Below are 15,696 nucleotides of genomic sequence, written 5' to 3' on the forward strand. Positions count from 1 at the left end.
CAAGTAACAGTGAAAGATGCTTCTTTTTCAACCAGTGTATTGTCAATGTAAAATGTGTTTCAAGATTTTTCTGCAAGATTAAGGTATTTCCTAATTATTCAGTCTTGTCATACTTAGAAACACACTGCAGTATTATTTTGGAAGGTTTTCAGACCTGACTCCTGATGAATTTGCCTTTGTGAAAATTTTGCAGTCATCTCTGTCTTTTTAACAGCTGTCATGGAGGATTTGGTAGATGATGACATCTGTATTTTGAACCATGAAAAAGCAGACAATGCTCATAAGAGAGACGGGGAGATTCCTGTTTCATCTTACAGTGGAGATGAGTCTGTTGCCTCACATTTTGCACTTGTCACTGCATATGAAGATATCAAGAAACGGCTGAAGGAGACAGAGAAGGAGAACTCCTTCTTAAAGAAAAGAGTGAGAATTCTAGAAGAGAAGGTAAGAAAAAAGTCAGTTTACCAGTTTCTGGTAGCACCTACTGTTTGGATGGTGGAGCAGATGGTTAAAGCAGATGGTTAAGTGTTTAAAATATGTATTTAACATAATTTTCAAGTTTAAAAGTTTTAGTAAGTTGTTTTATTTGTTTAAGTGAAACATAGTTTGTTCCCCTGGTAGTCTAGTTATGTCATACTGAGATTTTTGATTCTTACTGGGTATGTATGTGGTGCAATGCAGTAGCACCCTGCAAAGACACTAGCTTTTATTCAGAAAGACACGTAGTTGTATTGATTCGTTACTGTATTTCATCTACCTCGTTATGGTGTTTATTAACTTGGGCACATGTGACTTAGTATTGCTGAACAGTGGGATGCCAAGTCTATAAACTGTCAGAATCCAGGAATTGTCTATCAGAAGAATCTCTTGGGCTCAGCATACCGGAATGATAAGGAAGAACTGGTAGTTAAGAGTATCTGGCTAGGTCTAGCTAATAGCGGTCTCAAACATGAAATACAAAGTTGCAAGTGCTTAAGGTAGCGGTGTTATCTATTTTTTGATGCAGTAATTCTAAAACATGAAGGAATCTAGGAATTTGTTTTATATACAGTTCCTCATGGCCTCAGTCTAGTGAGGTTCATTAAAGCTAAAAATTGAGCGTGATGCAGGGTTTTCTCCCCAAGTAAAGAATGCTATTGCTAAATGTATATCATCGTTCAGAGTGTCTTTGTACTGCCGAAGGTCTTGACTTTGATAGATTGCTTTCTCATGAATATATCCTTCTATCTTATATTACAGAGTTAGTCCTAATAAACATCTCAGCTCTCTTAAAAGCTTACAAAGTATGCATTATTTTATGGCATTGGAATAAAGAGGTTGAGTCACATTCAGCACAATTGTGAAACACTTACTCCAATATTATAATTGGTGACTTTCTGTCAAAAGGCAAAACTTTCTGAGCACTTGCATATAAGGTCCTGGGGTGGGGATAGGAATAGAGCTCTAGACTGAATATTTTGTGAACCATGCTGCGTGTCACACCTTTTACGTGGTTACTCAAAATCACAATAAACAGGATTTGATGACCTTGACAATCCATCTTAGTCTCATGTCTCGGTTTGGCCTCGTTCAGCCTAATTGTCTTGCAGATGATACTTCCTTTTTCATAGAGAAAACTTTTGTTTTAGTATGTGAATACCATAAAAATGTTTCTGTGAGAAGGGGGTATTGAGAAGGCCTAGACTGTTACGTAACAGAACTGATTTTCAGTCTTTGTTAATAGCTAGTATATCCGTAGGATAAAAAATACATGGGATATTACCCCTTTTGAGTTTAAAGTTTCAAAGTGTATGGAAACTTCCAGAAAGTTTGGTCAAGCTTATATTCTTTCTGAATGGCTTTATTTGGGGAGGGGGTCAGAATGTAAAGGACAAAAACCTTGAGCGTCAATATAAAAAGCGAGGGACAGAAGCTTCCTATTTTTATAGTTTGCTTTCCTGAACTTTCCTTCAAGTGAACACCTAGAAGAGGAGGTATTTAACGTAGACACATTCTGTTGCCTCTTTCCCTCCTCCCCAACCCTTGTGTGGCTCTCAATTTTAAAGAAAATATATATAAATCTGTCACAAATATCTATGTTAGGTACACTGAATGTGTTTAAATGCCTCAACAATTTAAACCAAGTGTGCAGGATAAACAGAATAAAAAGGATAATGCAATACTTAGTCAAAACAAGAACTTTCTATATGGACAGATGTAACTTGACACAAGACTTCTTGCTCTCTTATTAAAAAAACTGAATGTATTTTAACTCTGCTGCCCTCTTTCTGACAATCTAGCTGGTAGTGCTTATTTTGCTTTGCTTGTGTCTTGCTTTAGTAGGCAATGAGATAGTGATGACCTGGAAGTTATTTGTAAAATAATTCTGTTTGGCTTTTCTCACATAAATACTATTTTTTTTAATGGCTCATAATTTAAACAAAACAAACCACAAAATCTTCATTTTCTTCTTAATTTTCTATATGTTGTGTCTTCATACACTTAAAACTCTTTTTCCAGAAAGCAGTTTGTACATCTTCAGAGCCTGGAAAAAATATGATTAAGGGGTTGTCAGTGTGAGTAATCATGACCTGTGGGTGGATTTTAAATACTCACAGCAGTAAACTAGTAAGCATTAAGTATGGTTAGAGACTGCAGAATTTGTAGATGGCCTTTGTTGTACTTTTGTAAAAATTTTGGTCTGTATCAATGTATTTGATTAATTTATTTTCTAAACAAACAAGCAAACAAAAAAGCTGTTAGTTTAATGTTGCAGACTGTACTACTGCAATTTTAAAATTTTGCAGTCCTTAATATAACATGTAGAACTTCTTATTTCTCATGTCTGTTAAAATTTTAGTTGCTTGGCTCCCGACTGGAAGAGGAATGCAGTTCAGTTGGACGTGAACAAGTAAATAAGGCATACCAAGCCTATCGAGAGGCCTGCATTGACCGAGATAATCTGAAAAGCAAGCTGGATAAAATGGTATGCCTTTTTAAGTAATGACTTAAATACATGTTATGCAAGTACTGCATAGTTAGTAAATGTTTACTGTAGAATTAATTTTATTTGCTGAAGATCTGTGGTGTTTGTTTTATCACTCCTTTAGGTTTTTAAAAGTACATGATGATACTTTATGTAGGAATAACAATTTTAAGTATCTTAATTTTATTACTGGGCTAGGTTAATGCAAAAAAAAAATCAAAGCAATAGTTTTCTTGTTTTGTTTTGTTTTTTTTAAAAAAAAGTTGAATTGTAAGATATGATAGAAAAAAGCTTCACAAATGGCTTTCACCCTGAAAATAGATGAAAGAAAGTGCTGAATCCTTGAAAACCTTGAATGAACAGTTGCAGTCTAAAGAAGTAGAGCTGTTACAACTAAGAACTGAAGTGGAAACTCAACAAGGTATGCATTTGGTTACTTCATCTTAATGTATGCTGACTAGTCTTAGTGGTTATATTATGATCTTGGAGCATGAAGAGGTTTAACCCTATATAGTGGCTAGGTAAGACAGGAGTGTACTGCAGCGAGGTACCTTGAACTTGTCTGTGTGTTCATTCTTGTAAATGGCAACAGGCATGCTTTATTATCGTGGACAAGAAGGACCATGATAAAGATCTGAGGCTGTCATGTTCTTCCACTGTAGGTTATTTAATAATTTGAGAAATGTGCACAACATGACAGTTCATAGGCTAGTGATGTACATCTCTGGACCCCACCACCTTTTCCTCAGAGTGGGGTATGGGCACACTTGTTCAAGTATCAAACACTATCTAGCCCATAACACTTTCTCTGGTACCTGCAGATGATCTGGGATATTGCTTTGTTTCACTGTTGGGATATAATGGGTACACGAGGATGTTGTATAGCAATAACTGCAGTTGACAACAGCTATTTTAAAGGGCTGGGGGGTGAGGAAAGGTAGAAAGATGCTGGTTGTAGAGAGGCTGGTGGAAAGAGGAGAGAGAAACAAACGGCATACGCTGGCAATTCCAAAAGCCCAAATCCAGCTTCTGTTACTGCCATTGTAAGGAGTGCTGTGTAGATGATAGGTATGTAAAATAAAACACTCCGGAAGAAAAAAAAAATCTTTATTAATGTACTGCTACAAGAAAAGAGAAGAAGAAAATGCTATCTTTGTAAAGTTAGAGATATGGACTGGTTTCTGTTCAAATGCAGCCATTTGAAGGGTGCTTTTAAGTACTGCTGTGCTTGAGTTGGATTACTTCACAAGAGGACCTCCAGCACGTAATGCACTGCTTCAATTGCACAAGTTTTTAAACTTGGAAGAAGAAACCACGTGTTGTAGTAGTAATAGTATTATTGTTGAGCACATCATTGTTTAAGGAGGCAACAAGTACAGAGCTTATAAAGAGATCTCTGAAAATGTGGTGATTTCAAGCCTTATTTAGTAACCAGTTTTACCCATAAGCGGGCTCTGAGTACCTTGCTTAAGAAAAATCAGGGTAGCTTAAGCTTGTTCAAAGTGCTAAATCTGGGAGTGTACCATGCAGTTGAAGACTTGGGGGTTTTCTTCCTGTCACGTTCTTTCTTTTCTTGCTGTCTTAACTAGCCTCCTACTACTGACTTGATGCTAGGATCATCTTAAGTTGCTTCTTAATAGACACCATGTGAGTTTGTTCGGTCTAATAAGAAGACTTATGTAACTTCTAGACTTTACCCTTTTGTTTTGATTGTATCTTTTGTAGTTCTCTTTGGAACTTCTTGATATTAAACTTCGGAAAAACTTAGGGTAAATTATGTTATGCTATAAATTTGAGGGAGGAAAAGGCCTGTGTTATCAAAGCATGTAAGAACTATGCAAGGTGGTGTATATATCATGAGTGTTTGCCATTAACAGATTTTTGTTTTTCCGGTGCCTTTTTATGCTGTTACTTACTTTTTCTTTATGTAAAATCTCCCATGCACTCTTGGAAAGTAGGGCTCCGTAGTTTAAACTCGGAAAATAGTCTATTTCTCTGCCAACAACTTTACCAGTGTTGCTATTTCTCTGTTGTCATAGACTGCAGCCTTTTTCGGAATGTACAGGATAATTTTTTGTAGTGCATGGGCTGGTTAAAGTGAAACCTTACATACTGAGTTACATTTCTTGAACTGAGACTGAAATCTGTCTTGCTTGTCTTCTTACAGTGATGAAAAATCTGAATTGTACTCAGTCCAGCTGGGAAATAGAGAAGCTGAGCAGTGACTTGAAAGTTCATAGTCTGGAACAGGATCTAGAAAAGCTCAAGCAAGAGTGCAGTAGTCTCAGAAAGGAGTTGCAAAAATCCAAGCAGAAGGTACCTTTATTTTTAAAACATTTTTGTATTAATAGATTTGTCTTGTGTTACAGCATTATTTTAAATCCTTTGTTCAAGCAAAATAAAGGCTAAACAAAGAGATATAAAGCATATAATTGAGTGAAAGGTGAACATCCTAGTAAAATTAACCTTAAATATTCTTATAGACTGGCTTGTTTCTTGCAAGTGTGTAAGATGAGATTTCCCAGCTGTTGCCCATATAACAACAGAAATTAAAGCTTTACAATTTCTTATAAGTGCTAATCAGATCAAAGTGTTCTATGCTGGTATTCATCTTGGGCTGTACTTAGAAAGTTTGGGCAAGACCTGCTTTGTTTGGGTTTGTTTGTTCGTTTTTCTCTTAGAATGCTTGTGTTAAAAGGTGTGAACTTGTTTAAGGAGCTCTAGCACAGCAGGGTAGTTACATGAAGCTTGTCAGGAAAGTGCAATTTTGTAAGAAGGCTTCAAGAATCTTGCTATACCTCTTTTAGTGCCTCTCCCTGCTATTTGTGGGGCAAGTGTCTGTTCTGAGGGACTTGTGTGTAACGTAGGTGTGCTTAGGATCTCAAAAAGGAAATGAAGGTGTCTGAACAGTAATAAAATACATTACATCTAAAAAAAAAAAATTGTCTAGTGCATGCTTACTGTTTTACGTTGGTGCAGTGGCAGTCTCTAGGACTGTGTACTCATGTTGAAGTTACACAATAAATTTAAAAGGTTTAAATGTGATTGTTTGAGGAGACAGACTATTTTAGGTTCCTTATGGTCATTAATAATTACAATTATGTAGTCTTGAGTCACATAGTAATTGAGTGAGATGATATTCAGAGCATATAAGACTCAAACTCTCCTGGGCATTCAGGGGCTAGAATGACTAGAACTAGCCTGAATTTAAAGTCCTTCTCCTCTGCTGCCCTCAAAGGATATATAGTTAAGGATATTTAGTTGGGGTGTGGGGTTCTCAGCACTGAATGTCCCTCTACAGATCTGCTGATGTCAAGCCACACTCCTAGCTTACACGCACAGGCTTATGTGCATCCATTGTCTTGTCTTGGTTTAGCCTGTGTTTTTTCCACTAGGTGGGGATACAGCACGTTACCTGGAAGGCATGTGAGGTGTTTGCTTACCTTCCCTTACTGTTGGTGGTTGTTTTCACTTGTATCTGGAATTCTTTTAGGTGTGTTCAATAACTTGTAAATTCTCAAGGCATACTGTAATGTGTATGCAGTGCTAGTGTCTTCAGATGGCGCTGTAGAATAGAGTAAGAGCTATATAAATAATTGAAGGTGGCAGATTGTATTGACAAAATGAATGTTGCTAGAAAGAATAATTAAAATAGCAGTTGTAAGGGATACTAGACATGACACTTCAAATAATGCTTATGTCATCAGCTTTTGTTGCAAAGAACAAGTGTAAAGAACAACTTTTTTTTTTAATATTTCTTCTTGATCCTGGCAACTGCTTAATGTAGGAAATAAACAGGTACAAATTTTCAAATATGAGGTAACATAGTGCAACTGTTTGTGTTTGGGGTTTTTGGTGGTTTTTTTTGAATGACGAAATTGAATCTCTGATGGGGGGGAAGTCTTTAGGAAGGGGAAAAATTGTCAGCTGAAATACAGGGAAATGTGATGAATGGGCAATGACAAGTCAGCATTGTTTCAAACCCAGCTGCTATTTTTGTTACTACTGGTTTTAATTATATTAGTTAGCATATTCAGATGTTTTCTACCTTAGGCAAGTATACTTTCTATTTTTTTATATATTTTTAGATATTCTTATTTGGGTGCTGCATTGTAGTTGATGCGGTCTGTACATTATATTGACAGGTTGCTTGAAAGGTATATAGGCCATCATGAAGCCACAGTAACAGGTGTCAAATTCGTAACAGCTTTGGCTAGAGGGAACGGTAGGAAGGGAACATGAAGAGAAGGGGATATGGATGGGAACTCATCACAGGTGAGGGTCTAACAGAAACATAACTAATGAAGCGAGCCCAATGTTCAATTTGTTAAACAGTCCTGTTAACTTCAGCGAAGCTGCTTTTATGCACAATTTAAAGCAGTCTTTCAGACTCAAGGGATAAATTATGTTCTATCATAAAAGTTACTTGTGGAAGTAAATCTATACTGAAACAGATTTCTTTACATTAAAGGTCTTTATATACTGGGGCCGGGAAAGAACAAGAGAAGACTGTTCACTCTTTTTGTTTTTTTGGTTTTTTGTTAATGGCAGTCAAAAGCCTTTCTCAATTTTTGCTTTTCAAAGAATCACAAATTCTAAGAGCTCAGCTGTTTTAAAAAAAAAAAAGAGAGAGAGATACGAGAGGGGAGAGAGTATGGTGGTGGCTGAGCAATGCTGTCATATAAGTAGGTAATTTGAGCATTTTTAAGTGGAAATTCTTAGCAGAAGTCTTTATGTCCATTTTGAAAACCATCCACTGCAGACAAACACAAATGAAGACTACTTCTGTATTTTAGTATTAGCAAACTTGCAGTTTCGCTGCAATATTTTCAGATAGAACATCTGAAATCATATGTTCATTCCTTCTCTATCTTCTCCGCACTCTGTTATGCAGGACCAGGCTCAAGACGAAAATCCATTAAATGGAGATTTCCTTCAAAGGCAAGACATCCAGAGGTATTAAAATCAAGTGACTTTCGTGTGTTATTACTGAGGGACAGTTATTTGAATAAGTAAATACTCTTGTAGCCTGTTCAAATGTGTTATTTCAAACTACATGATGTAATTTCAAGTCTAGGAATACTGATTTAGCAAGATCGTTGTAATTTTTTTTTCTTTGTCATGCTGGTAGTCCAGGATGATGATGATAAGAAAACAATTACATCTTAAGATTGTTGTACAGCAAATGAAGGTCAAATTATCTTGTATTTAAAAATCAGCTTTTTCATAATTAGTTGACTTGCGGATGTGGTGGATAAACTTCCAGGTCTCATCCCAGCTATAGAATATCTTCATTCTACATATGGGGAGGTCTCTGTATTTGCATAGGTGATGGCTTCAAATCTCGTTTGGTGTTGGAACATACATTCTTAAAGGATTTTCTTTTTTAATATTGAGGAGCCATTGTGTGACCTATTTGAAGAGAAATAGCAATTTTCCAGAAAAATGCTAATGTCAGAAAGCATTTGTTCTCATTTTGCAGCCAAATAATAATTGTGCTTTATCACCGAAACTCCTATATTATCCTGAGTATGTGTGCCATATTAGAAAGTATACATATCCTTTAATTCTTTATGCAAAAGAACAATTAATGAATGCATGAAAGTTCCCAAATGTTCTGTCTTCCAGAAATGAAATACTAACTGCATGTCTTATACCTAGTTATGCCCGTCTGTGTACTTGGAGAATTCTCCACAAGAGGGAAGAGTGGTCCTTCATGGTGACAGAAATCTGTTTAGCATAATACCTTGTGGCTTACTTGGCTATTGAAGAGATGGGAAAGGAAACCAGTCACTGAGAGAGAACAGCACAGATAGTTCTTTTCGTATGTTCTCTGGTGTAATGATGATAATATTATACATGCTATACACAAATTACACTTTCACCTTTCACCTTGTTTGGATAGCTAGCTAGCTAACACTTTCTTGTGGCTTCTGCTGAAGCTTCATAGTCTGTCTTACACGCCTGCAAAAAGGTGTTATCTCAAGGTAAAGCAGTTCTCTCTTTGATCTTCCAGAGCAGATTTATTCCACAAAGTGTCGCTCAGGTGGCAACCATCTGAATTAGTGTATGTGCAGTGTAGTATTTATTGTAATATGACATAAATAATGAATGTGTACTGTGTACTGAATATGTAAGCCTGTCCAAAAGTATATGGAAAAACACCTGAGAAATGTCATTTGCGAAACATTTGTTTTGTAGCAAGCAATCCTGCTGTTTATGGGAGATGGAGGCATTTGCAGTTAGTTAACTTTTTGGAAAGTAATTCTTTCACATTTGTCAGCAGTCTGGCTTTAAATTCTTGGTTTGAAAATCTACTTTGCTGTAGGTTTAGACAGGCCGTCATATTCGGGGTTTATATTACATGTTAGAAGGCAGTATGGGATAAACTTCCCAAGCACGTGTAACCTTTGGTTTTCAATTGCAAATTCCTTGAAAATGAGCCTTTGCAATGGGATTATAGGTCAGTATCCACAAAAACAGTTGAATATATTGTATGTGATTTAAGTGGAATTCTGGTACCTGCATCCCTTTGCAAGATGCTTTTAAAAGTGCTAAATGCACATTACAAAATTTATCTAAGTGCTTTCCCTCTGGTTGGTGGCAGACACAGAGATGTTCTTTTATTTACCACTTCTATATATAAATATATTTAACTATTGGACAGTTCTGTTCTGATATAACTAAAGTTTGTTTGACCTTATTTTTGAGACCAAAACAACATGAATAAATGAAGTCTTGTTGCCACATCAACTTAATTTTAAAATTGTCATCTCTTAAAAGTTCAAAGAGCCAAATGGATTCTGCAGTACAAAGGCCACATCTTGAAATATCAGTTCTGAGAAGATAAAATGTTAAAATTTTCAGAATTGCTGATGCCTAATACATTACCTATTAAACTATCAGCTTCCTCTGTTCTTTTGAATCTGAATTTTTGTATTCTGAGGAAATACTTCTGTGCATAGAAGAAAGCTTAGTTTCTTTGTTTTAAGGGAACTCTTTTAGCATTAACTTGCAGAACAGCATAATAGCTGTATCTTGGAGCACGTTCATGTCTGATAAATTTCACGCAGGAGTGATCCTAAATTGCTGTTTTAGAGGGATAGAAATCTGTATATATGCATGTTTGAAAACACAGTTATTATATAGCTTAATAGTTCTTAGTCATCTCAACAATAGTTTGAGGGTACTGAACTGTTTTCAGCTAAATGTCTTTTAGGTGAATACGGTAAGGAAGAAAGAAAGATTCTGAGACTCTCATCCATGACACTTGTCCCCAATAAATGTGTTTTGGTAGAATGCTAAGCATTAAAAAAACCCAAAACATTAAATGATTGATTTCATGTTGAAGTAACTGCATCCTTATATCTTTGAACACCAAGTTAATTATTCATCAACATGAATGTGGTGTTCAGTGGGCCTTTGCTCAAAATTTTACCAAGAAACATATGGTGATGCTGACTTCTCTGACTTTTTTTGTTCTTGATTTTCTTACCAGCAAATAACCTGAAACCTCAATGTTGGAACAGTGCTGCTGTTGCTAAATGTGTTTCTCATATTATGCTGTCTTACCAGAGAATTGGGTTACTATTTTTTAAACTGTCTCTGTGTGTGTGCTCAGTTTGAATCTTGGGTATCTAGTCTGAATTCATTGTTGCAAAATGAACGGTATAAAGAGCCAAATACTGATTTTGATAGACTATTTAAAACTATGATCAATTAACATTACTAGAATCATAACATATGATGGTGTGTGTGGTCATTTATCAGAAGCCATTCAAAGTTAATGCTCTACCATGTTTGCAGTCTAGTCTCCGTTTATTTTTTTTTTTAGTATTCCTTGGAGTTTATGAATTTTATGGTAAGATGGTTAGCTTCAAACAATGAGATTGGAGAGTATGCTTCATATTTCTTTCCATTTGGGGAACTTGAAATTGTTAGTATCATCTAGTATGTTAATATATAATAAGTTATATATTGTAATATGCAAGAGTCAAATAAAATACACAAAGGTCCATCACTTTAAGATAATTATCAATATTGCTCAGTTGTTTTTGAATTATGGTACTCTAGTAAAATTGTCAGTGTATGTCAGGCAAAAACAATTTATTAACAGTTAACACTCGATAAGCATGTTAATAGGTGCGAGGGTGCTTTGGAGGTGGCATTTATTTAACTTCTTAAAAAATTTTGTTTTGAAAGCGTGCAACAAGCATATTGGGAACTGAAGAGAGAAATGTCTAATTTGCATCTAGTGAGTGACATGCAAGCTGAGGTTCTACGAAAACTTAAAACACACCCAACGGCGACCAAGAAAGGCAAGTCAGCATTTGCAGTAACAGACCTTACAAACACAAACCGTTGATTCAAGCTGTACCATTTTAAAAAGAAACTAACTATCATATCTTATCAGAATCTCATCAATTGAAGTTGATAAGCTAGACTATATTATGGTTCCAGCTTACCCATTTTCTGCTTTTGCTTCTGTCTCATACTGGTCAACTTCACACATAAAGGTGTTGCTGATGTGTTTTTTCTTCAGTACTGTATTCTGTTCCCCTTGTGGCTTTTTTCTCAGTCAAGTGTTGCTTATGTGCACAAGGCTGAGGTGTTAAGTTTACTCATATTTGACCTTTTACCACAACTACTTCATATTAGGGGGAAAAAAAATCTTTTTGCAAATGCAGTCTTACTTTCCCAGTGTAGACTATATAAAGTATTAATTTGGCAACATTTTAAAATCAGACTTTAATAGACTGAAGTTCCTTTATGGTTGTGTATTTCTTAATGTTGGCATTCAGAAAAGTTGTCTTTTCTAGCAAAGATGACATTTTCTGAATGTCAAATACTGAGGCTGCAAAACTGCTACATTGCAAATAATTAAGGGGAAACTAATTTCCACATAAAGTACATATAATTTCTGTGAGCAGTTCATCAGATGGTTCTTCTGTTTCATGTCTCAAGCCAAATGCTTTACGAGAGAGCGTTCTTACTCTGGTGGGGCCAGACTATCAGTCTGCCTGTTTACTGCAGTTGTTATTTCCTTTTGTTTTCTGCTTGCTTCAACTGTGGTATTTACTGTGTTCGGAATACAGAAGATGCCAGTGAAAGATGGTGAACTTGGTTACAATATAGCGGTGGCAGTCTGCTGTCCCTGTCTAGTACAAGAACAAGACACTTTGGTTCTAAATAGCTTTGATTTGGCTCAGTGAGATAATGATAGGATTCATCTCCAGGTCAGTCACTGCCTTTGTGCGTGGCCAGCAGTGACTGATAGTCACTCTCTGGTGCTTGGCTGATAAACTGTCAACACATTTTGTAGGCTTGGTCATATTGTTACCAGGTGAGTCCGTGTTCCTACAATCCTAAGACACATTTATCAAATAACTTCAGCAGAGAAACTGGGAAGTGAATGAGGTTTTAATCCTTAAATCTGTCCAGGTTTGATATGATCATGGAGTATCTTTCTGTCCTTATTTTTATTTTGGAGTTCTCTGTCTTGCTACTACACAAGTACTGATTTTTCTCTTCTCCTACCTGGAGAACAGTCTGATTTTCTGAGGATGCTAATGCAGTTGTACATCCACAGCTATAAAAATAGTGATTGATTGGGAAACAATGGATTTTTGCCTTTTGCTCTGTAGGATTTTTTCAGTAACTTTTCAGAAGTATATAAGTAAGAGTGGACAGGTTCAGCAGAAATAAAAACTGTATTTACTTTTTTGTTTACATTGCTTGCCAGCCACTCTTATGAATACAGTGCAGGTATATCTGTGCTTGTATTTGTAGAAAAATCTTGGCTTATGCAAAGTACGGGTGGAATTGACTTAAAACTTCCACTTCTTATACCTGTAGTACTAGCTGTTTTACCATTTACAAACTAGTTGCTGCTATAAGAGGTTGTGTAAAGTCTGCAGAACACAATGTATTTACTGCTGTGTGTATGATGTTCATATCACTTAACATGCGGATTCTACTTAGCTGTCATTTATGTATGCAGGCACACTTCAACAAAAGTTTTTACATTATCGATCCATTTTCAGTATATTCCATCTTTCTTGAACTTCTAAAGTTAGGTCTGTAGACCTCAAATTTATTTTTATACCTGTCAGCACGAAGAGGCCAGAACTAGTTCCTTAGCATGTCTTTCAGATATGCCTGTGCTGTTGAAAAGTGCTTTTGGCTGACATTTGCAAATTGGGTACCGCCTTTTAATTTTTAGTGACAAATGGAAGTGGTATTCTTTGACCGAGATACTGGCTCCTCTTTCTGCCCCTTAAGAACTTAAGTTAGAAATCAGAGTTTGTACTCAAGATTCATAGCTGTTCTAGGAAACTGTAGAAACTTGTAAGACATGAGTTTCTTGAACTGCAGGAATTGTTACATCTTTATGCAAATTATTTGCCATCTGTTCAGATATGTGTTGAAGGTGCAGCTCTTTCATTTCAGGTAGATGCTGTTCCGTTTCAAAATCTTCCCCTTCCTAGCGTAGTTTAAAACTCCTCTGGAATTTCAGATGGCTGGACATTGCAGTCTGTTGCTTTACTTTCAGAAGTCAGGCAATAGTGGAGCACAGAGAACCTGTGAACACCATGCGTTTCCTTCTTACTGCTTCATGGACAGTGAGAATTCAGGTTCTTATCAGCCTGTGAACACCTGTTAAAAGAATCAGTAAAGTAGGAGGAAGCATGCTCTGTGTAAGCAGCGTTCTGAATCTGGACAATTCCTCCAAGTGCATGAAAATCCTCTCTGTTTCAGCATCCATTCCAGCCTTGTCAAAAAGATTAATCAGTTTGTTTGTGTTCAGGTGGGAACCAGGAGGTGTCCTTGGTGTTTGGTGTATTTCAGGCATTGAGATTTCAGGATCTCTGGTTCATCCTGCAAAATTAGACATAGTACATTCAGTTTGTAACTTTTAAGTCGTTACTGAAGTGAAATACACTCTGAAAATTCCTAGCTTGGAAACACTGGGCTTAACGTATTTGCTATGCTATAGTAGATAAAGTAATTTTAAAATCTTTTTTTTTTATCTTCTTTCTTCAGCTGCCTCTACTGCACCAGTACAATGTGTTGACTTGAACATTTCAAAGCTGAATTTGACATCGGGGGTAGTCTATAAAAAACTTTTGCAAAATGATGAAGTATTCTGCAATGCTGTGTCTCCCCCTCTGCTGAGAGATGTAAAAATCCCATCTGAAAGGGTGACTCTACAAGCATGGACAGATGAGAGACCCAATCAGGTCGATGGCAAAATGTTTCAGGAACACCATTCTTACGGAAAGAGCTCTCTGGAAGATAATTCCTGGGTATTCCCAAGTCCTCCAAAGCCTAATGAGAAAGTGTTCTGGGAAATGAGAAATAAACCAACTTTGTTAAACTGTCCAGCAGATTACCTGGATCAGTTTAATCAAAACTGTCTGCACAAGAGCTAAACAATTTTTAGAATGAACTGAGGCATTTTTAGAATGATTCTTGAATAGGCACCTTAACACTTGAACTTCTGAAGAGGGAAAACAAATTGCCTGAAATGTTAATTCTGTATTTTTAATTCTAGTTCTGAAACAGAAAGCCTCGTCTTCCTCTGCTGTAAGTCAGGCGCAAGTTCCCTGAAGTTAAAGCTGTGCTGGTATAATGTAAATATAAAGAAATCTAGATAGTCTTGTACTGCAAATGGCATACATTTGCAAAAGATTACATTGAAAAGTGAGTTCTTGAAATAAAACAAAATAATCCAGTTCTGTATTTGTTTGCTATTTGTAAGTTATCAAGAAAGTATTTGGTATCCTGTGTTAAAACTTGTACCAGCTCTGAGCTTATTTTTTGACAATGTTTTTTTTTTTTCCAGAGTAAGACATAAAATGAAGAATTGGATTCTTTCCCCCTTCCTCCTTTCAATTAACTTTCCGATTTCTCTGGTTTAGAAATGCGTTTTTATGTAACTTTTAACCAAGAAAGGTGCAAGATTTTGTTGTTGTTGTTGTTAAAATCCTGATTTATATTAGATAGCGGCAAGAAAAAATTCACTCCTGTTGAGATTGCACCATTTTGGGCCTTATTGTGACTTAGGATCAGAAGTAATGCTGCTGAACGCTGCGAATCCTGGATGTTCATGCTGTGGGAAACTGATGTAATTCTGCGCACAGCGGTGCCTGCCACAGAATCATCCTGTTCACAGTGCAGTTATCCTTGCTGTGCCTCCTTGCACAGCGCCAGAACCGTGACTTTTTATTTGTGTGGTGGTGAAGGCTACTAACTTTTCTTTTATTAAAGAAACAAAGCCTTAATTTAACCGGACTAGGTATTGTAGCATTGTTGATATACATAAGGAGTATTTTTGTGGTATCTTTAGTATGCCACTAAGAACTAGAGTTGTTTGAATTGCAACTGCCTGCTTTATAGATTATGGGTGTCTAAGTACTATTTTTTTTTTTTCCTTTTAAGGCCAAAAACCGTTTTTAGACAAATACAATTTATGCCTTTTTTTTTTTAAACTGTTCTGCTTCATATCTGGCTTAATACAACAGGGTTAAGTGAAATGCCTTGACTGCTCAATAAGTTGAAGAAAAATGCTTTGTATTTTAGATCCATGATACCTAACTTGTAACAGGTGGCAAGATAATACTAAATATGTTATTTACAGATGTGTGGGTGGGTGAAGTATTCAATTTCACAGGTCCAGCTTAAGATCAGTGTAATAAAAATTAATTTCATAGCTGTTTAGTAGCAAATGA

General features: G+C 36.2%; 1 protein-coding gene across 1 annotated transcript; it reads left to right on the plus strand.

Annotated features, from left to right (window-relative positions):
* Nucleotides 1-219: 219 nt before the first annotated feature.
* Nucleotides 220-14,397, plus strand: AZI2 (5-azacytidine induced 2; the record flags this gene model as incomplete). The annotated part of the gene is made up of 7 exons (XM_082015138.1): nt 220-444; nt 2,840-2,965; nt 3,287-3,386; nt 5,133-5,281; nt 7,860-7,921; nt 11,168-11,283; nt 14,009-14,397. The coding sequence occupies 7 exons, from the start codon at nt 220-222 to the stop codon at nt 14,395-14,397; spliced, it is 1,167 nt and encodes a 388-aa protein (XP_081871264.1).
* Between the last annotated feature and the right edge of the window lie 1,299 nt (nt 14,398-15,696).

Source organism: Phaethon aethereus, assembly GCF_964289735.1.
Source record: "Phaethon aethereus genome assembly, chromosome: 2".
NCBI classification, from domain to species: Eukaryota; Metazoa; Chordata; class Aves; order Phaethontiformes; family Phaethontidae; genus Phaethon; species Phaethon aethereus.